Source organism: Sinohyriopsis cumingii, chromosome 1, assembly GCF_028554795.1.
Source record: "Sinohyriopsis cumingii isolate HCF-2022 chromosome 1, ASM2855479v2, whole genome shotgun sequence".
Classification (NCBI taxonomy): Eukaryota; Metazoa; Mollusca; class Bivalvia; order Unionida; family Unionidae; genus Sinohyriopsis; species Sinohyriopsis cumingii.
The window spans coordinates 96,216,094-96,243,671 of record NC_142961.1 but is presented as its reverse complement, the minus strand read 5'-3'; the positions used below and the strand labels follow the sequence as shown (position 1 = coordinate 96,243,671).

Genomic DNA, 27,578 nt, shown 5'->3' with positions numbered 1-27,578 from the left:
GACACTTTATAACAAGTTTTCTGCAAAAATGTCAACATGGCAAAAGTGTAATCAGTTCATCAACATGAGTGTTCTGATGGAACATTTTTGAGAAGTTGGCTATAGTCGTTCTAAACAACCATTGCTGGCAGTTTATCCTAGAAATGTTGTCACCAAAGACCATGTGCAAAAACATAGGACAGAGTTTAATTTGGCTAGTCTTTATTACAGTAGCTCTGAAATTCTTACTGACCTTGTTAGAAAATAATGTTGGAGCTTGGCCTTAGCAACTGCAAGTTCAAGACTGTTTCTAGATATGTTAACAATCCATTGCTGGTTAAAGCCCACCCTGCATTACATGCATATCTTGTGCACAGTTGTACACTAACAGTATATCATAATTTGTAAGCAAGTAAGTTCAACATTGAGTTATCTACTTGCACAAAATTTGTCATGGTGTGAACCCAGCTGTAAAACTTGAACCCTTTTACAGATGATTGGTTAACACAGTTATTCTTCTTGGCTTAATCCCTGAGTTCAGAGTGCCAGTGTCTTTTAAACTGTATTTCCTTTGTACAACTTGTATTAATCTCTTTATTCATTACCGTATTTTCCGGCCTACAAGTCGATGCGGAGTATAAGTCGAATTGACCAATTTTGTAAATTTTCCATCCTTCGTCCATATATAAGTCGATTCGGAGTATAAGATGAGGCCAGGTCAATAACTTGGCTTTGTATTTTATACTAGTAACTTCCGGTTGCATGAATATTGATGGTATCGTTGTATGATATTCCATATTACCGGCAATCGTGAAATTGCATTACCGATGCTAACATGCTTGTGATTTTACTTCTGAACTGCTATATTTTGTTATCAATTGACACAGCTGAATAAACAGTCCATGCTTGTTTTATTATAATTGAAAGCACATCCATGTTGTAGTTCATTTTATTACCTGTAGTTACGAACGTAACTTATACAAACTTGTCATTTTCTATCGGAAGTTTGAAAGTCAAGGACTCCGTTAAATCGATTCGTATATATATATATATATATATATATATATATATATATATATATATATATACACATATACTATTTTTTAAGTGTTTGTTTTGTTTGGACTTGGATATAATTAACATTTTATTACTAATCTATTCAATGATATACCCCACTAATATCTTTATCGGCGAGTTCGAATACAAAGTAATGGGTATGATCTCTTGTCCTTATAACAGATTTTGTATGGACAATGACTTCAATAAAATGTTGACAGATTTTCATTTCCCTAAAAAAGCCTCATTTCCCTACTGGCAGCCTCGCTGATTTGACCTATTCTGTCGATTCTTGCCCTCAGTTTGGTTTCAATTATAGCCAAAGCGCTAAGCATGTTTAATTACCATGTAAATAACACTGCATAGCCATGTGGTTGTTGTGACAATGTACATCATAATTAAAACAAGAATGAATTGTTGATTTAGAGGTGTTTATTGATAATGGAATATAGTAGGCTCGTAATACATGAGGATTATCACAATTGTCAGGTAACTCAAAATACCGTCTTTTTTCTCTTTGCAAAAGCTACAAATAAAAACCGCCCTGAATAAAAGAACGATCTTGTACACGGACAATTTTTTTCATCTCTCACTCTCTCTCTCTCTCTCGTGCGCACACACACAAGCACGCGTGCGCTCACAATATATCTGATTTTAGTTTAGTTTAATCCATATTTGTTTTAATTATGATATCCATTGCAACAAGAGCCACGTGGCTGTGCATGCTATGATTATTCCTTCCAGTTGAAACCAGTCTTGAGTGCAAGATTCAACAGATGAGATAAACTCAGTGAGGCTAACAATAGGGAAATAAGGCAATTCATAGGGAAATCAGAAATGTGAATAAAATGAGGAGACAGAAAACAAAAGTTGCAAACAAAAAATAAATAAAAATACTTTTTATTATACTTTAACATATCTGTGAAATCCCACCTTTCTCTTCAGCGTACTTTACAACTTCCACCTTAAAAGCCGCTGTGTAAGACTTGCGTGATTTGACGGGAGGCATTGTGAGATAAGTTGTATGATTTGTACAGGGATATTTATATGAATGATTATGACTGAAAAGATTGATCAAAATATACCGAACTCATTAAAATGTGCCCGTACTATAGCAATGAAAACAATGCCCATGGCTAAATTCATTATTTACATCTAGAGAAGGGAGTGGGCATCATTTCCTGTTGTACTTAATCCCATTGATATTAAAAACGGGTAGCGTAATTGATGCGGATTAATGATAAAGAACAATGGGGTACCCGCAATATGGTAACTAGTATCGGTAGCTAAAGCCAGTATCAAGGTCTAAACAATTGCTGCAACTGGCTTTGATTGTTGCTGGAAACCAAAGACCAATTTATCAGCAACCGGTATAATCAAAGAGAGACACCGAATCGTCAGCTGGTTAAGAATGAATATAGGTGAAGTGTTGACATTACAATTTGCTTTAAACTGAATTGCGAAACTAAAAATCATGGATCACTGATGATCTATGAGTACTGGTAGTCCATCTATATATCTGATTTTAGTGTAGTTTAAACCTAATTTATTTGAGAAACTTTGTCAAATACAATTAGAAACATATGATTTGGGGGATTCAGTAGAATGCATGATCTACATTATTTTATAAATAATCATAGAACGCTCGAGTTAATATGGATTACATCCCTTTGTAGGATCAATTGGATCAATCAAAAAGCTATGCCGGTAATTGCTTACGTGTGTCCAACATTATACTGGAAAATCAAATATTAATGGACCAGTTATTTCATATCTTTTTTTTTAGGAACAAACAATATGCTTTGAATTAGTACAGTACACTATAGAGTATAGACCGTAAGTGTGCTATGCGGCCCGGTGAAGTTTTTACTGGTACGGTAAATTGTTTTCTTTTATTTTATGTTTGAGAAATAAGAAAAAACACGCAGAATGCAAAATAAATAATGACAAAACTTACAAATATAAACGCAGTCATATTAGTTTATGACAATTTATTGACATAGTAATTTAACATGCATTTGTACTTCTATGTGACCTGTTTTCGATTATGCCGATTATAGAGCAATGTCAATAGCATACCGGATACTGTAATCCATATATAAGTCGATGCAATTTCAATGACACAATCCATATATAAGTCGATTCGGAGTATAAGACGAAGACCGAACTTTCAGGTCAAAAAGTATCGACTTATACGCCGGAAAATACGGTACAATATTTTTATTTGCAATAAAAATATATTTAATTTTCTTCTCTAGGAATTATTTCTCAGACCATTAAAGGAATACATATTCCCTTATTTTCAGATATATTTTTCCTAAATTCTTACTGTGCTGGACCATATTCCTGGACTTGAAGGTTCGAGTGCCTTGTGATACAGAAAAATACATTCTTGCAAATTATGGTCCAAACTGGTTTATACCAGTTAAAGAGTGGGATTGGAAGGCAAGTCCATCAAATGTCAGGAATAATGGAGTCTGGCCCAAAGATGAGTGGGAATCGGTGATTCAGGTGTATTGAAATAGGGAATACTATTTTGGACTTGCATTGTTATTTCACAGGAGTTGTGTATTTCTGTGTTGTTGCAATACATAGGTCCCAGTACATATCATGATACTTACCCAAGTTGTGTATTGCTGTGTTGTTGTAATACATAGCACATTACATAAATTTCATTACAACACATATCCCATTACTTACTCAGGGTGTGTATTGCTGTGTTGTTACAATACATACATTTCAGTACAACACATATCCTAATACTTACCCCAAGTTATGTATTGCTTTGTTGTTGCAGAATACATAGGTAATATTGCAACATGTTTGATGATATTTATTTTATGCTAATGTCCATTAAAAACCTTTATAAGTTACAATTTTTCATCACTATTTAATACTTACTGCAGTTCATTAACTATCATAAAAGTTTTTTAGAAAATTGAACAAGATAAAATCTTTCATAATATCAAAATCCTGTTGGAATAGGTTAAAAATATCATTAATTAAATTGAGTGTTATCATGTTGTTAGTTGGTGCTTATTATGATTGGGGATCATATTTAACCTTTTGTCATGCAATAAAAATATCAATACTCCCATAAATATGAAGTTGGTGCTCATTCCAGAAATTCAAAAAGTGGGGTTCATTGGTCCTACCAACTCAGATACTGGGATCATTTAGGAAAAACAGATTGCAGATATCCTTACCTATTTCTTGTTTATTCAAGAAATTCAAAGACACGTCATTATAACATGCACGTACACTACTCTCAAAAACCATTTTCTGGGGTTGCATGCACAGTTTCAGGGATCTGTTAATGTACCACAAAATTCATCTGTTTTAATCTTGAGTAATAATTTTACTTTGTCTAGATCAAATTTAAATATTGTTGCAGCTCAGATGAATTACTATATTGACTTGCTGTTGATTTAAAAAATCATTATCAAAGAACTGCACTTGTTTCTTGTCTTAATTTTCTTCAGGATTGTCTTATAGTCTAGAAGTTGATAGATAATGCTTACAGGTAACAGAACTTACCATAATGTAATAACCTTTTTTTGTGGCAGCCATATATCTTTTTCCAGCAAGGGTTTATTGGGCAATCTTATAGTCTTTACATGCCTGGTGTCATACACATCCACTTCTCTGATAATTACAGCAACCAGTGAATATTTGATCAGATTTCTTAGGATCAGATGCTTCAATAAAAAATCTGACATTGCTTACTGCCATCCTCATCTTTAATTAGCCATTCGAATTTACTAAGCCATTTTTGCTGCAACTTTTTGGACATGCAAGGACTCAAGTGGTGCATACAACTTGGTTGGGAGAAAAACCCACTGCATCTTTTGCTGCTTCATTTGCTAGCTGATATTTTTGTCTGAATTAGAATTAAAACACGAAGTTTTATAAAAAATAACATAGCCTTTTCTTAAGCAGCTTGCAGTAGTCTTTCATCGATTTTGTGAGCCACCTCAGTACGGATACTGTCTTGGAATCAGACAATTATTTGTATACTTTGACTTCAGTGAAGATCATGGAGTACCCAATTAGCAGACATGTTCTGTAGTAGCACCAGAATCAGACAGTCTGGGTCCTATTACATTGTGATATATCAGTAAATATGGCTACAAATTACACAGACTAAAACTGTACATGAATTCCTTATGTGACTAGGTTTTGGCTTGTTATATTATGCGCATTTTCATTATTTATATGATGCTTATTTATATTTCTGGGAGTGTAGTGTGCATGGGGCAAGATTAAATTTTTTATGATATTTTAGAATATTTTACATACATGATTCATGTATAAATATATGTAATGGGACACAATGTGAATATACTCTAAGTCTTCACACAGGTCAATTAGCACATTTATATGTCAGGATACTATATGAAACTCAAGTTTTTCACATAACAAAGCTATGTAATGCACCTGTGAATGCTTACAACTACAGTCAAACCTGTCTACAGCAGTCACCCATGGGAAAGGGCAAAATTGACCATTGTGACATTTATAATACTCACAGTTTCTCAGAAAATTTTCCATGCAGGTAAAACTCATTGTAAAATTGTTTCAGTTTGTTAGACCCACTTGTAAATGGCTAACCTATGCCACCAGCACACTGTGGTGGCAAATTCCAACTGTTTTCATAGGCATTTGACTCAGACCATATACCCCAGCATAAATGTCCAAATATTAAATATAGAGTAGGAAGGGTCAGAGGAGATTGATTACTAAACCATAAGGTATATCACTAGTGAAGTATATATCTAGAAAGGTTAAAAACTGCCTTGCTTATAAAGCTGACATGTTGACATTTTCACTGGAATATTCATTAGAATTGAATATGAAACATTTAAACATCAGTGCACATAATATCCCATTATATATACCATACCTTGCTCATCAAACAAAAGAAGTTTAATTTACATACTTGGAATGGTCACTGCTGATACACTCCAGTGACCACTGAAGCAAGGTGAAACCACTGCTTGGTTACAAAACACATGGCCACTGAACGTGAAAGAGAGGTGACTGCTGATTACATGATATATATATAGCAAATATGCAGGGGGGGGGATTAGAATGGCCACTGACCAGGTTGCCATTATGACAGGTTTGACTGCATGTCAGTTTAAACTTGGTACATTATTATGTATCTAACTTCATTTTGAGGGCAGACTGCAAACCCATGGCAAACTATTTTCAAGTGATGGGGCTGTAAGTTTGTTAAAAAGACATTAGTTAAATTTGACATTTACTGTTGCACAGTGAATTGTAACAAAGCTCTTAGGACCCCTCAAGTTGCTTGAATGCATCTATAATCTGTTTATAGCTTTCATAAAAATTACTCTGAATTTGCTTAACAGCTATGCAACATTTTGTTTTCCTCTTAGTGATTTCAGCAAAACAACGTCTGCACATGGGGAGGTTTTTAAATTGTGGTATACAATCAAGGACAATAGGACACTTTTTTTTCACTCAATACATTGCTTTACTGAGCTGTAAAATACACATAATAGCTTCCTCTTTGCAATGGCAAATTTCATGTTTCAAAGCTTTAAAAAAAACAAGCCAGTAACTGTATAACATCCCTATTATAATGTATATAATAGCTTCATCAATTATGTGAATTTGCTTTGAAGTAATCATTAATGAAATGCATCTTTTAATCTATATTCTATGTACCACCTCACATATTTTTAAGATGAGTGACAAAGAAAATAAGCTGTTTGGGTCAATATCTTACATTATGCTGCTTAACACATCTGCCTAAATGAATGCTACCTTGCTGTTTAGTTTTTTGAAGAAAAAGAAACTAAGTAAAGACCTATACTTAGATATTGGTATGTCTAAAAAAAACAATTACATAAAAAAAAAACAAAATTTACATCAAATTCTACACGATATCAACAGGTCAAGGAATTTTTTGATTTTTTTTTAACTAATGACCTTGCTGGTGCCATGCCATTTGTCTTTTTGTAATTCTACTCAATACACATTTTGATGAGAAAATTATATCAGCACATAATGTGTTAAGTTCCATGAATTGGGGTGATGTTTGTTTTTAAATGGAGTGGACTGCATCTGTAGCTGAGACCTTTAAAGTGCCTAAATGTACACTCTGACAGGAAAGGACACAATGTTAGATGCACCCTAATTTCTTATTTTCATACACTAGATGCATCTTTTCAGCAGGATATGGTACGAAATATGTTAAATATTTTATAGAACACGTAAAGATTACAGTAGTCCCCCTCTTTAAAGCCACCCCTAATGCAGCAGGGAAGTGGTCTTATAATGAGGGTGGCCTTTCTAGAGGGGATGACAAATGCGAATAGTAAATACATATGAAGAAAGTCACAAATACATTTAATTCTAAACATTTAATATTTTCATTAAAAAATCACATGCATGTTGTGAAATAAATGTAAAACAAACTGTGTCATCATTTTCAAAAGAATGCTATGAATAACCATTGATATAGTTTTTATGTTACAGATCACATCATCTGTCACTTTGTTGGTAACAGTCTAAAACACAAACCAGTCTCGTCACAATTAAAAATATCCTTGCTGTCATATTCCCTGCATATATCGTTTAGTCTTTTGTTCCAATCTTCGACAACTTCATTATTAACATCAGCTGATTCTCCACTAAGGACAGGACACTTAATATTGTGTTGCACTTGAAATCTGTGCAACCATCCGTTACTTGCGCTAAAGTTGTCATATCCCAATTCAACTGACAAAATTGTTGCTTTTTCTTGTCATTCAAATCAGGATACAAATGTCTCCTGGCTCAAACAATCTTCCTTTCTCCGTCCATTTCACCTTCCCACTTCTGCAGAATTGTTTCATTATCTTTCACAATATTGTTCATCTGAGTCTTTCCGACATCAGTTTTCTGCAAGGATCCTCGACCCCCCCCACTTCAGTCAGGTGAATTAATTTCACTTACTCTTCTAAACTGAAAATTTTTCTTTTCCTCGATGACATGTTATCTTTTTGCAGTAAGTAATTCATGTTGCCAACTACAATACTGATAAAACAATTTTATACGCATCTAAACAAATTGCAATGTGTTTTTAAAGGAAGTGATTTTGTCACGTGATTCGTTAGTCGTAGTCTGATACCCTATTGTTTTTATACATTTCTTTACACTAAGTGAGAGAAGCCAAAACGGCTTCAATATGTACCATTAACATCACGCAGATTTGACCTGGCGGCCGTTAGGATTCATAATTTTGACAATTATTGTCAGTAGTAATAGCCACTAATTATTAAAGTGAACAAGCTCAACATCTTACTAAGGGAAGCCATAAAGGCCATCAAACCATTTTCATGCTGACTTGGGTATTGTACATCGATACTGCCACTTCTCAGCTGTACATTGATACTGCCACTTCTCAGCTGTTACTACTGTTCAATAATTGTAATCTTAACAATTATCAGAGTGACTAAACCAGACATCTTATGATAACACAGCAGTAAGGCTAATTGGATTACATGTACTTACCCATTTGTATGGATTAAAATTTGAGTCTTTATCGGTTTTTATGGAATAAATTTGGCTTCTCGTGATATAATATTAACATTAGTGGTACATGTACTTTACTCAACACTTCTTTCAGTAACTAAAACCTGACATCGGGAAACAGAAATCGGATTACTTAACACACGTTATGAATAAAATACTGGTTCTGGATACATATTCAAATAAAATGTGGCCGCTTGTGAGGGGTAGATTATATATTATTGCACTAATATGCTGGCCGCTGGTCGCGTTAGCCAGGTGGCCTTTCGCGAGGGGTACTTTTGAACACAAACTCGTCGGTGCCAATGGATTCTGGCCATAAGGAGCGGGTGGCTGCTGGTCGGGGGGCCGTTCAAGAGGGGGACCACTGTACATGTTTTATGTTATCATTATACAAGTTAGACATCAGTGTAATTGACACATTCATTTCATGGAGTTCCAAGTTAATTAATATGGGTTACTTCAGGAAGATGCTGAAAATTATAAAGTTGAGAAAAATGAAAATGGTTTAAGAAAATTACCAAATATTTTGTGAATTTTTAAATGTACCATCAATTTACACATGTAGCTTACTGTATCTGAATCACCATGAAAAATGAGAAAAACTTGTGGAAAAAATGTTTTAAAGTTTCAGCATACAGGCATATATTACAATACTTTAGTGTTCTACAGTAAGTAAAGTGGGTCCTTAAACAGAGGAACTTGTGCTGTGAAGCCATATTAGCAAAAATGGTCTTCAAGGGACATTAACATGCAGTGGAACATTGGAAATCTAACTCTTTCAAGGTCTCATCAATATAAAGGTACACAATACACCACTCCCTCGATAACTTGCGCCCTGATAACTTGTGAATCCACTTTTAACAGTGTCAGGCATGGATGCCATTTTTTAAACCGGAAAATACAAAAATATTTATTCCTATTTGTTGAATTTGAAGAAAATCGTGATCAAAATTGGTTACAGAATCTTATATATCACTCGTTTTATTGTCGAAAATGGTAGATAGGACCTGGACATTTTAATCAACATTATGAAATATCAACTTTAAAAAGAAGTCATAAATTTTTTTTACATTTTCTTTCTAAACAACATTCTTAGTACACCATAATTAACGATACTCGAGGGCATTTTGTCACTTACGCCTAGTGGAGGCAGTACTTCACTAAATAAATAACAAATAATTTTTTGTATCAATTGAAATTTGTGTTCTAGTTCTACCTTTTAGTTCCTTTTAAGTGTAATCATCATAAATGCAATGTGTCCTGTTGTAATTAAACGTAAAATGTGTCAATCTACCGCAACAGCTCTGTCTGCGAGCGTTTCTCTGAGAACCTAGTTAAGTGCCAGCGTGTTTTGATATCGGACAAGCAGAAACATTTGTTGTATTATTGCACTAAATAAAAAGCGGGCCTCCTTTTCTATTATGTTAATTACGTCTTTTGAATCAAATAAAGGAGTTGGAATAAACAAAATATTTAAAAGGCATACAAATCATACATGCTTAAGAAGCAGCAGCTTCAGTCATATGTCGGGTAACTCATTTCAGCTGATCAATTGAACACTGTTATAAATGTTATTGCGAACGTAATCTAATTAAAGTACGGGGTACCTTAAATGAACCTACTCAGTTATAACTGTGATTAAAGATAGCAAGGGCAACCTAGCGAAATGAGTACTTTGTAAAATAAAGAGCTTTGTTTCACAGATACGGACCATTGTGGGGAAAACGAGTTTCAGAGAATTCCTGAATTCACACATAGAGATATTCTCAAGGATGATAAGTTTCATGTTACTTGTAAAAAAATCACTGCATCAATATTTTATTAATTGAACAATTCAAAAATTCAGTTTTGAGGTAGATGAGTGTCTCACGAAATTTAGCATTTTTTTTGTTTATTTTTTATAAAAAGAAACTTGGTTTGGTAGTGTATCAACAGTTAGTCTGGTTCCCAGCTTCTTAGACTCCTTGTTTTTGGCATATCAAAGTGAAAGGATGATTGGAGCTATTTTCTTTTTTGTGCAACCCTAATCTGACAAGATCAATTAGATTTTCACAGAATTTTATCAATCTTTTAAAGAACGGGTTTAACACCCAGTTTCACTGAAATAAGGAAACTGTACATTCTTTTGGTGTAGTTTTATTGGTAACAAGCAAATGTAATTATTTTTCCTTGTCTACCATGGTGAGGTTATCATCCCTTAGTCTCAAAAACTGTAAAAACTACAAAATGAAAGGGAAAGACAGAAAACTTAACCTTGACCACCCCTAAATGTGGTATGCAAAACATGTTTTAGCGGTAATGTACAATGTATCTACTTTCATCCCTTAATCTGAAACAGCTTTAATATTATGGAGCAGAAATAGGGCACCCACTGAGGTACATACTCACCTTCTAATGATGATGTACAAGTATAACAAGTTTCGATCCATATCTCAAATGACTTCAAAATCAAATAGCCAAAACAAAAGTTGGATGGAAAGAAGGAGAAACACCATGTCCCCCCACATTTCTTGCAAAGACATGTAAAAAAAATTCATTAAGAATGTCAGTTGTTATTGTCTGATATACCACAGTCAGGAAAAGATATAGGATCTGGGATATGTAATAACCTGGAGTTGAGTAACATTACATAATCATAGTAGCCCTCCTAATTAATCTCACCACAGACTGCCATTCACACCATGGAGCGAAAAACAAAAAGGAAAACCCAGAGTAACCGGAAAAAGTGACTGTTTGGTGAAGGGTACTCAAATACAAAAAGATAAAAGTATGTACACAGCATGAAAGATACACAAGTCTGGATATCAAACTCTTGCAAGGCCTCGTCAATAAAAAAAAATCCATCCCAAATCTTTGGTTAAAATCTGACAATTCTCACAAAGATGTGCTTGTGGAAATCAAATCATTGACATATGGACGGTTACAATAGTGACCTGTTGAATTCCCTGAGCAGAACCCTAATCATAAAATACATAAATAACTTGAGACAAAGGAGACATAAATCTTTAGTGTTGTAAAACAATTTATGACTCTTTGTGAGGTAGAGCTTCACGAATGCTTTGTTGTGGGTTTAACATTTTTCAGCACACGACAGGCTATACATGTAGGCCAGTATTACTGATGGAGGAAGAACCTGGAAACACCCCGGGAAGAAACATTGCCCCACAGGAAGCTACTGGCAAGCTTTCGAACATACCTTCTTTGTCCAAGCCCAAGTTTCGAACCCATGTGGACAAAGGTGGACAAAGGTGAGATTGCTGTGATTGATAAAGGATAGTACTTTGGACCACTCAGCCACCCAGAATCCCCTATATACATGGTTCCCATGCTTTTCTAAAGATAAATTTCCAGGTCATTTCCAGGGTTTTTCCAGGATGAAATTACTTTTTTCAAGGTTCACATATGACCATTACTGAATGGAATTAAAGAACATTTTAGATTATGAAACATGCATTTTCTAAATCTAAAGATGTTTCTCTTTCAAGGTCAGAAAAGATGATCATGTACAAAACCACAGAATGTATCACACGAAACCAGTTTGATTATATTCCTATAAACTGGAATGTAAAGTCATCTCAATGTACAGAATAAAAGTTCTAACTTTATTCTACTGCATTATGTTGCTAACATAAATAACATAATGAACATAAATTATGTTTTGTTTCCTTTCAAACCTTTAATTTTAAAGAGTTCTATTGCATTATATATATACACAGTGTGACCCTGCTATTGCACAAAATTTCATATCTATTTTTCTTGTGCAAAAAAAAAAATTCTTAAAAAGTACCAAAAAAACCGTAAAAAGTTGCTCATCATTTTGGGGAAGAGATTGCGTATGAATAATACAAGATGATTGTGGCTTGGCTCCTGAAATTTTATATGTATTTTCCTCGTACACGAAAAAGTATTTCTTTTTCTTCTTAATAGTAAGAAGATGAAAAAACGCATAAAAAGTTTATTTTAGGATCGCATAGGTCTTCGCCAATGTCGCAAGCTTGGATTGTTTTTCCTTATTGGCTGCAAAACATACCATGTGGCTTTTTTTATTTGTTGGTGATATTGTTGGCTGTTGAAACTTTTATATACAACCATTGGTTTGGAGTGCAGAAATTCAGAGGCCCCATGAAAGGAAGCCGCAAAATAGATATAAAATGCACTGAAATTTGTCTATTGTTACATAAAAAATTCTTTGTCCATACAAACAAACCATCTAAACAGTGCATTGTTATATCATAATATGCTTATCTTGACATCTAGCATGAGTACTTATGTTGTAAGATATCTGCTTTCGTGTTGTTGACATTTCTGGTAATGGAGATCAACCGGATGAGGCATTGTCTTGTAATCTATCTTTCATTGGATTTTCGGCTGCTCGCTAGTAATTAATATATTTACAAAGACTGACTTTTGTATGTGGATGGTAAGTAAAATCCCTCTTCATTTCACTCAGAATTAAATCCTTCAGAATGCTCACGTTTTCTGTAATAATCCCCGTCATCAGAACACCTACGTCTCTATCGTCCGTTGACCCTTTGTTAATTTTCAGATGCATGCGTGGAAACAGCATCATGCTGCTACCACAAATGTAAAAAAAAAAAGTTTCAAAATTAAATTTTAAAAAATCCTTCTTACTTATTGATTTATTCAGTAGGCATGAAGGGACAGTAACTAGAATAGTCTAAACGATGGCCAATTCCTTTTTAAAAATGTACCCAGATAAAACAGTTTGCTGAAATTTCAAAGGAAACAGATTACCTCTGAAGCATCAGCTGTTATGAAAACATACTCAGCAAATAGAAAAAATCATGCAATACAATTATTTGATGTTGCCGCCACAATAAGAAATGGGAATTCGTTTATTCTCCAAAGCTGTCCTTTAGCGGTGACTTCAATAGCGCATGCACCCTTCATCAAAGAAAGCCAACTACAATGTTTCAATAACATCAAAGAACTTTTCTTCAAAGGAAGTCAGTACCAAACTTAAATAAAAGTGATGGAATCTGATGGATTTTTGCATTTTCCAACGTGACTGGAACACGTTAACTGTGCTGTGAAAATTTCCTTTTAGCCAACGGTGGCTTAAAACGCAAACTAATTTTTACTGACTTGGAACGTACTTTAAAGTAAATGCGCTTCATCATTTGTTACAAGATTGTGCTATGTTTTTCCACTGAATTCAGTCCAATATGACCTGTTACAAAATTCATGAATATTTTAAATCTCTGTGTGCATATTTTCGATGGAATCACATATATTGTGGATTCAATGTATATGATAAGGTTCGCAGGTGAAAACGGGACCCTGAGTGGTCTAAAGCGCTCTCCATTACGGATCACTGCCATCTCACATCTGTCTGCGTGGGTTTGAGTCTTGGAATCGGCCAATGTCGGTATGTGAGAAAGCTTGCCAGTAGCTTCTCATGTGTCGGTGGTTCTTCCCGGGTTCTTCCTCCACCGTTAATACTGGCTGCCATGCATAGCCTATTGTGTGCTGAAAAATGGCGTTAAACCTCACAACAACAGCAACAACAGCAGGTGAGTACACAGTGTTGATACTCTATTCATACTATACATTAGACATTTATATATAAACAGGATTCACGTATATGTACCAGTTCATGGTTCTCTAAATAAAGTAAACTATTATGTCTTCTCTGTTTTCACTACAGGTGTATTTCTCATTTAATATGCATCAATTCAAGATGGTAACTGTGCCGACGAAGCAAATATTTTACGGCCCGCATTTATTACCTCCACCCCCTCCCACAAATTTTTTTTTTTGGGGGATACATTTTCTTCAGCTAACTGACTTGGTTGCACATAACACGGTTCAGTATATAATGCGGTCGGGTTTTATGGCTCCCAACTATCTTGTTATAGTGGGGTCACACTGTATGTATATATATATATATATATATATATATATATATATATATATATATGAAAAGTAATGTTTCCTATTATAGTAATAAAAAAACAATAAACGCAAATAATTAGAATCTTGTCTAGTAACAAAAAGAGTTTAACCCTGAATTTGTCTGTGTCAATAATATCCCAAACAAGATTTTTCAAACAACCTAATCCCCTCAAGATGATCGGGTTAAAAATCCATCATTTAAAAAACATTTTCGAAAGGGTTGATTTAAATTTTGACAAAAGACCTTCAAAATTATATACTGTTATATAACCAAGGACTGAATTTTCTGTCAAATCAACCTGTCATTAAGCCAGTCCCCAAACTTGTATTGCTACAGGGGCTCATATCATTTTTTAATATATAATATAAGGGATGACAGTTTCTCATTTCAGTTTTGAGATTCAACAATTTGGACTACAAATTTGGCTTAAAACGAATAGCAGTCCGTTTTCTAATCTGAGTTTACTCAGAATATTCCCACCCCTTTTTTCATATTTGGACATTTATATCGAGGTGTGGGGTCATTGCAACTGCATATAGAGAAATTGGAATTTGCCGCCACCGTGCAGTAGTGACATAGATATGGTAGTCGCTTACCAGAGGGCCTTAAAAAAATTATGTTATATCGACTTATACCTGCATGAAATCGATAGGAAAATGATTTTTTTATCAGAAATGGCAAGTATTTTAATAGTAATTCGTAAATTCGCAGACAGACAAGATGAAACTACGGCATAGATGAAACCTGACCCAGTACTCACCATTTGCATTACTAGTCACATGATTTCACAAATCTCAAATGACATCAGAAGCCCAATAGTCACGTGATATCAACAACGACCTCCTTTATAATTTTGTTGTACAGAAATTCAATTATATTAAATTAAAGTCAGATACCTTTTGTAAAAACCTTCAATCTGGCCAGTCTGATTTATCAAGCAGAGATCACATTTCAACGTGTTAGTCATGTGTCACAATAAAACTCCATAAGTTGTTCTTGGAATATATAAAAATGGAAACTTTTGTGTTCTATTGATTTTGTATTTTTATTACAATCTGTACACACCTTTTATTTAATACTTTTTTTTTTTTTTGTACAACATTTTAAAATGTAGGTTGTTAGATTTGTGTACTCGTGCGACTAGCAATGCAAATCGCGAGTACCAGGTCACATTTCATCAATGATGTAGTTTTATCTTGTCTTCCAGCAGAATAAAGACAATGATTTTAATACTCACAATTTCTGAGAAAATAAGTAATTTCCATATCAATTTCATGCATGCATCACTCGATCTAACATTTAAAGTTTGCTATCCCATCCGGTAAGCGGCTACGCTTTGCCACCACCATGTTGGCCTCGTGTGATGCTAGACTGGTTTTCATATCTTCCATGTAAGGAAGATACAGATATCGAGCTGACTTGAAAATAAAAGTCTACTAGTTGAATCTGATCCACTGGGCATTTGGATTGATTCAGCATATATGTTTATTGCAAGCAACCAAATGATCCATACTGCACCCTCCGAATATTCTGGTTGTAACTCGATATATTTAACTCAGGATCAGTTTAGTTACTACTGAATTAAGTGAGTGTTTCGGGCATCAAGTGGTGGTGGAAAATTCCTGGGTTTTACCTGACTTTCAATAATATTTGCGAAATGCAAGGACTTTTCACAGTCGGGAAAAAAAATCATTTCTCCCGACTTTTTCCCGATAGCATGGGAACCCTGTATATAGAATGGCTTCAGGAAAATCAGTTTGATATTGTTTTCTCTTTAGTCTTGCTTTTACTTTTTTATGCCAGATACAAGAAAATTTGATTGAGAAGCAAATGTTGGAAACAAGCATAGTCTTATATAAACTGAAAAGCTGTTGATCTTTGTAAAACATCCAGTTGCTGAGGATATCTCAGACTGTGCCATGGTTTTAAAGATGTAGTTCATTCCACTTCGGATTGGTACTTTATTTGTCATATTTTCTCTCATCAATTGACTCAAATGGAATTATATTGAAAAGCCATTATAAAAGTAAGAAACTGGCCATTCTGATTCTTACAAACTATGGCTTCTCTTGTTACACACACAGCACAATTGCAAGAAAGAAAAGCACATTACTTAAGCAATGCCCTGTACTAAAGTAATCAAGAGAAATGAAGTTTCAAGCTTTTATCCCTAACATTTAATTGTCTTTGTTTCAAATGAGAGACTGGTTGATATTTTATCTCTTTATCCAAACTCCTATGGCAATATCACTCCCTGCACTGGCAAGTACATTGTCTTTATAGCAAATCTGAAAAGACAATAATATTAATATTAATAATAATAGGGTTCTCTCAAAGTGTCTGATGCTATAATGATTGAAGTTTTTCCTTTTAGAATGTAAGGCAAGATGCATTTTATTTGTCCATTTATTCTTTAACAACTTTTAAGTACTGAAATTATATTTCATTTAGAACCAAGTAGACATGATGAGAGTCTTTTATTGAAAAGCCAATAGTAGTAAGACCTTTCATTCAGCAAGAATAGCATTAACAAGATCTTAAAGAGGACCACAACAACCATGGTGACCATAGTGGAAGTCTTTCATTTAGAACCAACTAAACACCATGGTAGCCAATTTTGCCATCATAGTGGCACCATCTTCAGTTAGGATCAAACTGGTACCATAAGAAGTCTTTTGGTGAAAAGTTGTAGTCAATGTGACCATCATTCTGGAGGAGCAGGGAAGATTTTCATGAATATCACCCAGCGGGCCATAAGTTTATGTCAAAACAGCACTGAGGACCAACTAGGCATCATACTATGTCTTGTAGTGAAATCACAATATGACCATCCATGAACCAGTAGTGATTACATTTTCAAGATGATGATTATGATGGCCATACCAGATATCCAACTAGCACCATTTTAATTTAAGCCCATTTTGGACATCACAGTACATGTTTTACTTGTTGGCAAATGCAATTTGCAACAAAACATGATGTCTTCATACTTTTCTAACGTATGTGATTTACTATCAAATGTACCCATTTTCAGCATTCCTGCATCCCTTATTCTGCTACAAATGGATGGTCCAAATTTCACCATACTTTACTATTTGCTCCCCTTTTCCATGGCATATAGCCTTAAAGTATTTTTTAAGGTCATTTCAAGGAGCTTTCAATGACTTCCAAGTGTTGTCAAGGAGTACTTTTTATTATTATAAAAAGTGGGTTACACCCCTTACTGAAATGGTTATCCACTCACAAACATGATTAATATCCCACAAATGCAAAGAGACACTATTTCATTTGGAATTACCTACTTTGTGTGTCATTTTAATCCATCCAATTTTGTACTATTTAATTTGTTTATTCATTATTATTTTTAAATATGTAAATTACAACTCATTTTAAACAGTAATATATTTGACTCATTGTTTTTCCCTCTGATAATTTTATGTTTTTGAAACATAGGTTTCTGAATAAATTCAAGGAAGAACAAAACCAACTTTCTGTAAATTCAAGGAGTTTTCAAACTAACCCCTATAAAGTTATAGATTTCTAACATGTGAACCTTTAGCTTTGCCATAAGTGATGGATGAAAATTGTCTATCATTTGCTAACCATCCCTCCTTTCACATTCCTCACTTGTAGCCTTTCAACAGCTGTTCTATTCTTCAGCAGCACTTCTTTAGTATTTCAAAAAGTTATAAAGGTATACAAGTTGGGATAAGTCTGGAATACATGTATGCATTTATGAACTGATAAACCACAATGTCTCAATCTTGATTTTTCTTCAAAACGTGAAGACCCAATACTAAATAGACCAATATTTTTCTTCATAACTTGATATTGTGATGGATAACTTGATCATGTGCAAATGCTGGATATTACTGCCTTTCACACTAAGAGATGCATAGTATTACATATCTACTTTAAATTAAGATACCTACGAAACATACTTGAATATTTTCCTCACAATCTTATTTTATTTGGTAACATGAAATTACTGTTAAAGTCACTAAATAGTAAACTAGTCAAAGCCAATACTGATTTAAAAAAGGATTACATTTTCTAAAGTTGATAATTAAAATATGGAAAATGATAATTTACCAGTAAAAAATTCATGAACTTGTAGATTTAAAAGCATGGTATATTTATAAAACCTGTGAAGACCATAACTCATTTTAAGTTATTTAAAGAATATGCAGCTACCTACATCACAGAGAGGTCCAGAGTGTACTGATAAAGTATGGACAACCCCTGGATCTAGGCTGGGTTCTAAAATCTTGATATTTCCATCTGTTGAACATGTGAAAATACCTCCTAATGTATGCTGTATACCAGTCACTTTCTCAGCGTGTCCAACATCATATGTCTGGCGAGAGAATGGAAAAAACATATAAGAGGTCCCATGATATCACTCACCTGGGTAGATGGTATACATCAGCTTGTGAATACAAGTTCTACATGTATTGAAAACTGTAGTGGGGAAGAAAAGTTTGGAGCACATAGTTGCTACAGTGTCTGTTAATGTTGGAAGGATATTTTTCTTTCCTATGTATATTTAATTTTAGTGTATAAATCTTTCTTACTTATGGCGGGAGGTGTTATGTATATTTAATTTGCTGTTGTTGTTGTTTTAGGGTTTAACACCATTTTTCAGTACAAGATAGGCTATACATGGCAGCCAGTATAAATGGTGGAGGAAGAACCCGGGAAATCCGCGGAAAGAACCACTGACCCAAAAGAAGCTACTGGCAAGCTTTCTCATGTACCCACATTGGCCGAACCTGAGACTCAAACCCATGCAGGTAGAGGTGAGATGGCAGTGATCTGTAACTGTGAGTGCTTTAGATCACTCGGGGGTCCTTATTTAATTTGCATTGTTTGTTCAAAATCAAGTTCACTGGATACCTGACCAGAATCATTTGTTTTTAAAATTCTGTAAATAACTAACACATGGCTAATACTTTCTCTCTTAGTGTGGGTTTACAGATTTATATTGGTTTGAGTCAAGGACATTGTGTTAACCATGTTTTTTATCATAATTCAAGTAACAGAACTTCTACAATTATAGCCTGGATTGTTTTGGAAATGAACTTTTGTCCTACATCCTGGCTCTTTTTTGTGCCTTAGTTTATTACATAATCTTGTTTATCTAGAAATTTTTCATTCATGCTGTAAGATCTTCATCAGAATCATTTGTTGTGTTTAGTGTTTGATTTGAGCTGAAATTATTTAATTCAAATTATTATCTTCTGGAAATACAAAGTGCTCTATAATATTCTTGAACAAAGACATTAACTGGGAATTATAGTGAATTCAAACAAGGAAACCTTGGATTATATTACACTCATTCAACAAAAAGACTATTGGCACATCATTACAATTCAGGTTGTCTGTACATTAGTACATCATAGACTACCATTCACTACAGGTACATTAATACCTGCGTTGGAATTATGTGGAATACCACTAAAGTTTATTAAGAACTTTTTTCATTAGGACATGTGTCAGTAATTCTAGGACAATTTGGGATTTTATTCATAATACCACAAGTTCTTTTTATATTTTCACTTTGTATTCTAGGACAATAATTTTTTTTGTGTTCAATTTTACAAAATTTATTGCTTCTCTTTTCTATTACCTATTTTAACACCAAGGTGTCATAATACCTAGACCACTGGGGGGCTGGGCTCTGATTCATAACTTAGAAACTATTCATCGCCCCACACTTGGCATTTAAAGGGAGTTAATCTGTGCATTTAGCACAAATTTCTCAGTCTGTCCTCATCCCTCTGGGGTTTGCTTCTGGAGTCATAACTTGGAAACCAATGGGATTTGTATCAAATATAGCTGTGGTATATCAGTGGCAATGGTGCTGGGAATGTGACGAGAAAGTTGCTGGTTTGAGTCACACTATCTTATCAACCTGGATTGACTAATGAATTTCTTATGATTTTTTTTTTAAGGTCTTGAGTGTCTTTGCTTTTAGTAACTAAATTTGGAAGGAAAGCACATCTGGTTACTTTTTCCCCAAAAGCTGAAAAAAAATACAAACTATACAATAAAACAGTTTGTGAGTAATGGCACTGAATATATGAAATGCCTTAAAAGAATGTACAGTACATTATATAATATGTGAAGGACAATTGTTCCAGGTATTTTAATATGGAAATATTAGCAAATATCATACCTGCTTCAAATTTTCAAAAATTTAAAATGTGATCAAGCTTCAGCAACAGTTTCTGCAAATAAATTTGTAAACATGGACATGGTTGTTGCCTGAAATATGTTTTTCTTAAAGCAAAATCTTTTCCTTGCACATCATACTTTAGTACATAAAGAAATTGTGATACTTCCATACATTTATTAGTGTGCATCAGAAATGCTCTTTAGCTTTAAGGCTATGTTGCATCATTAGTAAATTCCCAAACAGCTTTTTTACATGAGTAAAAACAAAACTTAACCATCTGAACCTGAAATAATTCTTTGGTAAAATTAATCTAAAAAACAAAATTATATCAAATTATAAATTTTTGCATTGCAATTTTATATTTGTCTTCTCTTAAAACTATAAATCATTCATGATAATCCATAATGTATCATATTTTATTTTTAATAACTTGTTCTATTTATGCACCTTGTATTTTAAAATTAACCCCTTACCTCATAGAGCATAGTTACAAAGTGCAGCGTACTATAAATAGAACACCTGTTACCTATCTGACTCCATACACATAATTGTTAAGCAATGTAGTGTATGTTATGTTTAACAGCAATTTTAACAATTTTACATTTTTGGTACACATCTATTATGTGTGGAAAAATTAAAGAGTAATGTCCGCGTGACCAACTGTAGCTGCCATTTCTCATACTCGAAATTTACAATTTTTTTGTCCGCGTCTACATCACTAAGTCATCTGAATTTGATAATTTATAAAAACTAATTGCTGCCTATATCAATATCAGAGCCTTTACCTAAGTTACTGAAGCTTTCATAGTTGATATTCTAATCGTGAAAACTTCGTAAGTACTGAATGAAATCCATGACCTCCATTTTGGAGAGTGGAGATTACGAACCAGTTACTTTAAATAGCAGATATCGACCAGAGCATAAGCAGTGACCATGTGATCTGATGTAATTGTCATTTGTAGAAATGAATGTAGTATTTAATAGGGGTTTTCCCGAAGGTGGCGCTACGAAAACCAGCTTAAAATGGCTGATGTTTACAGCAGATGTCAAAAGGCGCTTGCATGCGAATGGAGTAGAGATGTCAAAAGGCGCTTCCATGTGAATGGAGTAGAGGTGCCCAAAGGCGCTTGCATGAGGTAAAGGGTTAATATTTTTTTAAATTTCTTTCTCTGCATGGGGAAGAACTCAGCAAAATATAAAATAATTTATTCTAAACAGTCCTTATCAGAGGTTACTTCCCTTGCTTTGCATTCATAAAAAAAATCTGGCAGTAGGTTGCTTTTTGTTGAATTTTGTTTTCTGATGCTGTTGATTGCATGCATATTGAAAACAACTGTTCCAATGCTACTCTAGTTTCTGTATCTTCATCCATAATCATGACATATCAGCATCATTTGTTTAATGAACGCCCCTATGACAAAGTTGATAAAAAATCTGATTAAATGAGAATTTCTTTAGACATATTTGTGTACAAATTCCACATTTGATTGTAGAACAGTTATTTACATAAATCTGGAATCTTTCAAGCTCCTAAACTTTATCAAATTTGATCAAAGTCTGTTAAATGTGGGTTTTTTGGTGAAGTTATTAAAGGTGTGTATATTTTTAGTAACAGCAGCCGTATTTAAAGGCAGATTGGCATCATTTGTATAAAATTAAAAGCCCTTCATGCTAGAATGCTTTCTGCCAAACTTGGCTGACCTAGTGGTTTTTGAGAAGTTCAAAATAATTATTGCTGGATGCACACAACAATTCATACCAGGCTAAATCAAAACCTCGTTTATAATTTACATGACATCTGCTGCACTTAATGACTGCTGTTTCTAACTTGGTTTACATAATTTTTACTTTTAATTTTTTTTTATTTCCATATCTATAGAATAGGTAATCTTTATCCAAGCAAAGCAGGTCACAATCCCAAATCACTCACAAGTATATTACATTAATAATAATATTGCTAGCAAGAAGGAAGAGGACCAGTCATAGTGATATTTATCTATTCTACCATAAATGAGAATCCAAAAGATCATTTCTATGCTTTAGTGCATATAAAAGATTTCTACATATATACACTTCTGTGATAAAGACCACAGACTATTATTTCATCTGCAAAGAACAAACAAGCTGCCTGTAAAAGTTTCTTAAAACATGTCTAACTGAACAGTATTTTCCATCCAGTCTGATGAACATTAGCTATAACTTCTGTATTTTTTTCTTCAGTATTTGCTATGGTGAAAAATGGCTATTAACAAACAGTAATAAATCTGCATAAGTGCTCTAAACTGACCAACATCAAAACTTGATACTAAAAATAGTTATGTCAATTAGTTTGTCCATTTTCATTGGAAGTATATTGATGTAACTTTCTGCTTTTTCAAGCAAAATAGCAAATCCTAGATAGGCCTGAATCAGTCACCTTTCTGAGGTCAAAGACTTTAAAACACTTTAATATTAATATCACCAATTACAGGCAAGACTAACACCAGCTGACAACTTGAATACAAAATATGTTAACAGCTGATGCCATCCCATTTGTTGCAACTGAAAAAAAAGCTGTATACATCTTGCCATTCACAGGCAAAATAAATTTTTAAAAATGTATCAACACAACTTTTAGAAAAACGACTAGCAATGTTGATATGGAAATACATCAAATTAATGACTAGTAATGCAATCAAATCTACCTGAAGGGTCATCATTAAGACTTTTTGTTGTCCTACACTAAAATACTTTTAAAGACATCATAAGATACTGAACAAGGACATCAGTGGCTGAATAATATAGGTTTGTTTGTAACAATTCAGTGTATTTGAGCTACCTGAACTTTTTCAAAGAGCCCCTTGCTGGCATCCAGTAGGTGAATCATTCCCTCTTTGTCTCCAAACCACAACTGACCATGTCCAAAGCTTAGGTCCATCACAAAGCTATTCACCTTAACATAATAAAAAATTATTGTGATTGTTACAATTACTAGCAAGCAGAGCACAGACATAACAATTAGTTTAAGTCTATTAAAAAAAAAGTATTCTGAAGAACTTGCATCTGTGCAGTGACATATATCCATTCAGCTGACTCCTAAAAACTTTCATCTGTGCAGTGACATATCCCCTGTAGCTCACTCCTAATAACACAAAAATCTAATTTTGATACTGTTGCCATGGCTGCAGGAAAAGGGATACTGATATAATATGCAGTCAGTCTGAGACTATTAATTCTGACAGAAAACTGATGGGACAATCAAGTTACAGGTCCTTCTATCGAGCTCATTTCTGAGCTGTCATGGGTGGAGAGATCTCTACTATGTGTGTGTGGGAGTATGATGGTGTACCTAAAGGGAAACTATGGAGGCACACATTTTTCAATGAATAAACATTTCCATTTAATGTGCCATTAAAAACCAGCTATATCTGGGGGTTTTAAATATTTTTATTAAAAAGCCATTTTTACCAACACTTCCAGTTTTAAAAATGAAAAGCCTGAAGGATACAAAAAATGCATAAACTTCATAATTTCATCCAGTAATTTATAATTTAAAACCTGATTGTTGCCAGAGTGTCTAAGTTAGATACTAGTGACTTCCAAGATAAATAGTTCAAATTTTATTAAAGTCTCCTACATCTTCAAGTATAGGGCATAGTGATTTCATTGGTTACACCTTGTATACTATCCATCAGATTACAAAACATACAGATGATGATGACAGAATATACAGACTAGGATCATTACTACATATACCGGCAGAAGATTTGCTGACCTCAGTTTGATTTGATCTGGCTTACCTCCCATTTTTTTATTTATCATGTTAGGTTAAGCTATTTGTGTCTTAAAGCATAATTCATGATACTGTGAAGATTTGTATTCAGTATACTTATGACTGCATTACCTGGTATCAGAAAGGTATGCACACTGTACTCTAGTGGGATATGTGGATAAACCCTGGGGTGTTTGGAGAATCCAGAACCAGAATCTCACACTCATACAGCCCCTTAGTTGAGTGCACACTCAAACTGGGTTGGATACTTTTCATAAACATCACCTCTGTTTAATATCATGAAACAAACACCAAAGGTTTCCAGAATAAATGCAAATAGAAAATCTTTAATGTATTCAAGTTTTTGCTCATTATTATTCATGGAACACAGATACCCTACCATACTAACTGAGAAACCAACCAAAATGTGTTATTTTACTGGATGGACAGATGGATATATGAATCAACAGAGACGGGTAAACCGTATTTTCTGGTCATGTTCATGGTAAAGCAAGGCATAACAATTTAATACGAGTGTGCTCTAAAGTAAAACAGCTTTCAGGTTTGCTACTCAACTGACCTCTAATCTTTGCTGTAGACTCCCTGTTCTCCTGTCATATATACAGATCGTCTTGTCCTCACTACCAGTTATCACGTAATTCTTGTCAGCAGCTACACAAAGGATGGGCTGCTTGTGATAACGTTTTATTGTCATCTCAGACCCTGGAGCTCGTGGGTCTATCAGATAAAGCTTCTTGTCATACCCTGCAGCTGCGATAAAGTTTGGCTCCATGTATAGACCCAGCAGAGCAGATTTACATCTATGAAGGATACAAATACAATTTTAACATGGTAATATATGAAACATGTTATAAAAAAATGCCTAACCCAAAATTTTATTGTGAGGAAAACAATATCCATATTAATTCTCAAAACTACAAGTCTTGTTAAACCAGATTCTTTCATGGCTCCAAGATAGTTTTGCCACCTTATGGTCTAGTTAAAAAAGTTTTTCTTGTGTTATGTGTTTAGGCTCGAATAAACAGTAACACAGAAAGAGTGAAAACAACAAGCTTTTTAAAATTTAACAAATAATTTATTTTCCTGAAAAATTCTGTAAAAATGGAAAAAGGAGAAAAACTTATGGTTTCAAGAATCAAATCCAAAAATAATCTAAGAATAATCCACGAATTAAATTGAAAAAGTCCTAGTAATGAATGTTCTAATAATAATTTCAAGTTCGAAATCTGATGGAAAATCCAAGATGGATGTTGATGACGTATGCTGTAGTCAGTACTGTGCTTATCTACAGTTCCTTGTAGAAATACAAATAATGGAACTCCAGTGTTGGAAATCCAAATTAAATTTGTAAACAATGTCTTTCCAAAATTTCTGTGTGAGCACTCCTCAAAATATTTCCAGAGAATAAAGAATTAATCCTTTTGAAATCCAACTGATGTGAAGAAAATTACAGCTCAAATCTGGCTACAACAAATTAACCTGACATCAGTATGAAAAGCCCAAAACTGAGAAATCTCTCCCAAAACAAAGATTATATTGTATCATAAGACGCAGTTTCGAAATTCCCCCAAGTTGCAAAATCAGAGGGGGGGTCACATGATCATGTTTATATCACATACACAGAATATGGCCTTGATTAGACCATTGATTTTATACCCAGAATAAAAATTTAAAAAAGTGTTTATTTCTTAACCCATCATGACCTTGACAACAACTAATCATTTTAAAATAAAATAGAACTTTGTTTACTAATTCTGAATCCAGGTCAGAATTTAGATCAACACCTGTTGTTTATAAACTAACAGTCAAGGTCAAACAATTTTCTGAAAAGTATCATCTCTAGTGAATAAATTTACATTACAATAGCATGTAAGAAAAAGAAAAATTTAGAACTGACAAACAATTAAATTAAAATATATATATATATATATATATATATATATATATATTAAATCAAATATACGTAACACTTGTAATGCCAGAAGATGGCAGATGAAATGAGATGTCTTAAATTACTGTAATGATGAGGTGATCCCATATTTCACTTAAACCTGGACATTTTTAGTGTCAGATCGTGTCACATCTCCTGCATCAGTAATGATGTTAAATTTGACCCTTTTAAGTTTTCAGTATTATTTTGGTTTAATAATTGCAGTAAATATGTTCCAAAATTTAGTGACCTGGTGATACAAAGTTTTAACAAAATGTGTCTTCTGTCAGTAACAGTGATCAATAAAGCATTTTACCAGACCCTCGAATGATGAAGATCTGTAAGCCATGCAAGAGTCTGGTTGGATGAAATGGCAAAAATACAGCCCGATGAATGCAGACTGAAATGGTTTTTTATAGACATTCAAGTGTCATTATTTTATGTTTTTATACGATGGCTATAATGATGCCTTCTCAGCAAGCTTAAGAAAATGTGCTCAGAGTGCGGTTTTCGTGACTTCCTAATATACTCTTATGTAAGTAATGAAACACACACAACGTGTGTGTGTGTGTGTGTGTGTGTGTGTGATTTTTAACATAGCTTTAACAATTTTTCAGCTATATTGTTATGATGTTTGCAGTGTGGCAGTCTATAGTCATGTCTAGCACTGGGATAGCATGCCGCAGACATGCAGCATGATGTCCCACCCAGTCACATTATCCTGACACCAGGCTGACCAGTCTTAACACTAATCTCTTAATGCTGAGCACCAAGTGATGCAGCTGTTAGTACCATTGTATAAGTCTTTGGTATGACTTGGCCGGGGGTTCAAACATGTGACCTCCTGTATCCAAGGTGGACACTCTAACCACTGGAGTGGTCACACACACAAGATAAAAACAGGGATCAATTTTAAGAATCCAACATTAGGCATATGAAGATCCAGCTAACATTTACTACTAGTACTACATATATATATACTTACTAATGGGATCCACAAATGGGATTAAATGACGAAAATCATTCGTAGATTTTGTTTTTACCTACCAGACAGTACAAATAAAACCTTAAGACTGTTGAATTTAAAATCAATGTCCAAATGCTGACTATCAAATTGTTCATTAGAATGCAACACAATATAAAGTCAAGACAAAACTGACTTGTTCGTGAAAAAATCACTGTGTTCATAAGCTCAATGAAG

The 27,578-nt window shown here is 33.9% G+C and overlaps 2 protein-coding genes across 5 annotated transcripts in view; one reads left to right on the top strand and one right to left on the bottom strand.

The window, feature by feature from the left end:
* Positions 1-7,633, top strand: part of LOC149807387 (ribitol-5-phosphate transferase FKTN-like) — a 48,707-nt gene extending 41,074 nt beyond the window's left edge. For all 3 annotated transcript variants that reach the window (XM_089966140.1, XM_089966131.1, XM_089966124.1), the window contains exon 8: positions 3,342-7,633. In XM_089966140.1, coding sequence (XP_089822266.1) covers positions 3,342-3,555 — 214 coding nt within the window. In that variant the 3' untranslated portion in view covers positions 3,556-7,633. The remainder of the gene's footprint in view (positions 1-3,341) is intronic.
* A 5,569-nt stretch (positions 7,634-13,202) lies between these two features.
* The window catches only part of LOC149807386 (F-box/WD repeat-containing protein 9-like), a 49,022-nt gene continuing 34,646 nt past the window's right edge, over positions 13,203-27,578 (bottom strand). Inside the window, exons 6-9 of one of the 2 annotated variants that reach the window (XM_089966112.1) lie at positions 25,007-25,247; positions 23,494-23,607; positions 18,692-18,854; positions 13,203-16,785 (exon numbers count right to left, since the gene is read on the bottom strand). In XM_089966112.1, coding sequence (XP_089822238.1) covers positions 16,775-16,785; positions 18,692-18,854; positions 23,494-23,607; positions 25,007-25,247 — 529 coding nt within the window. In that variant the 3' untranslated portion in view covers positions 13,203-16,774. The remainder of the gene's footprint in view (positions 16,786-18,691; positions 18,855-23,493; positions 23,608-25,006; positions 25,248-27,578) is intronic. The other variant, XM_089966105.1, reaches the window with a different exon arrangement.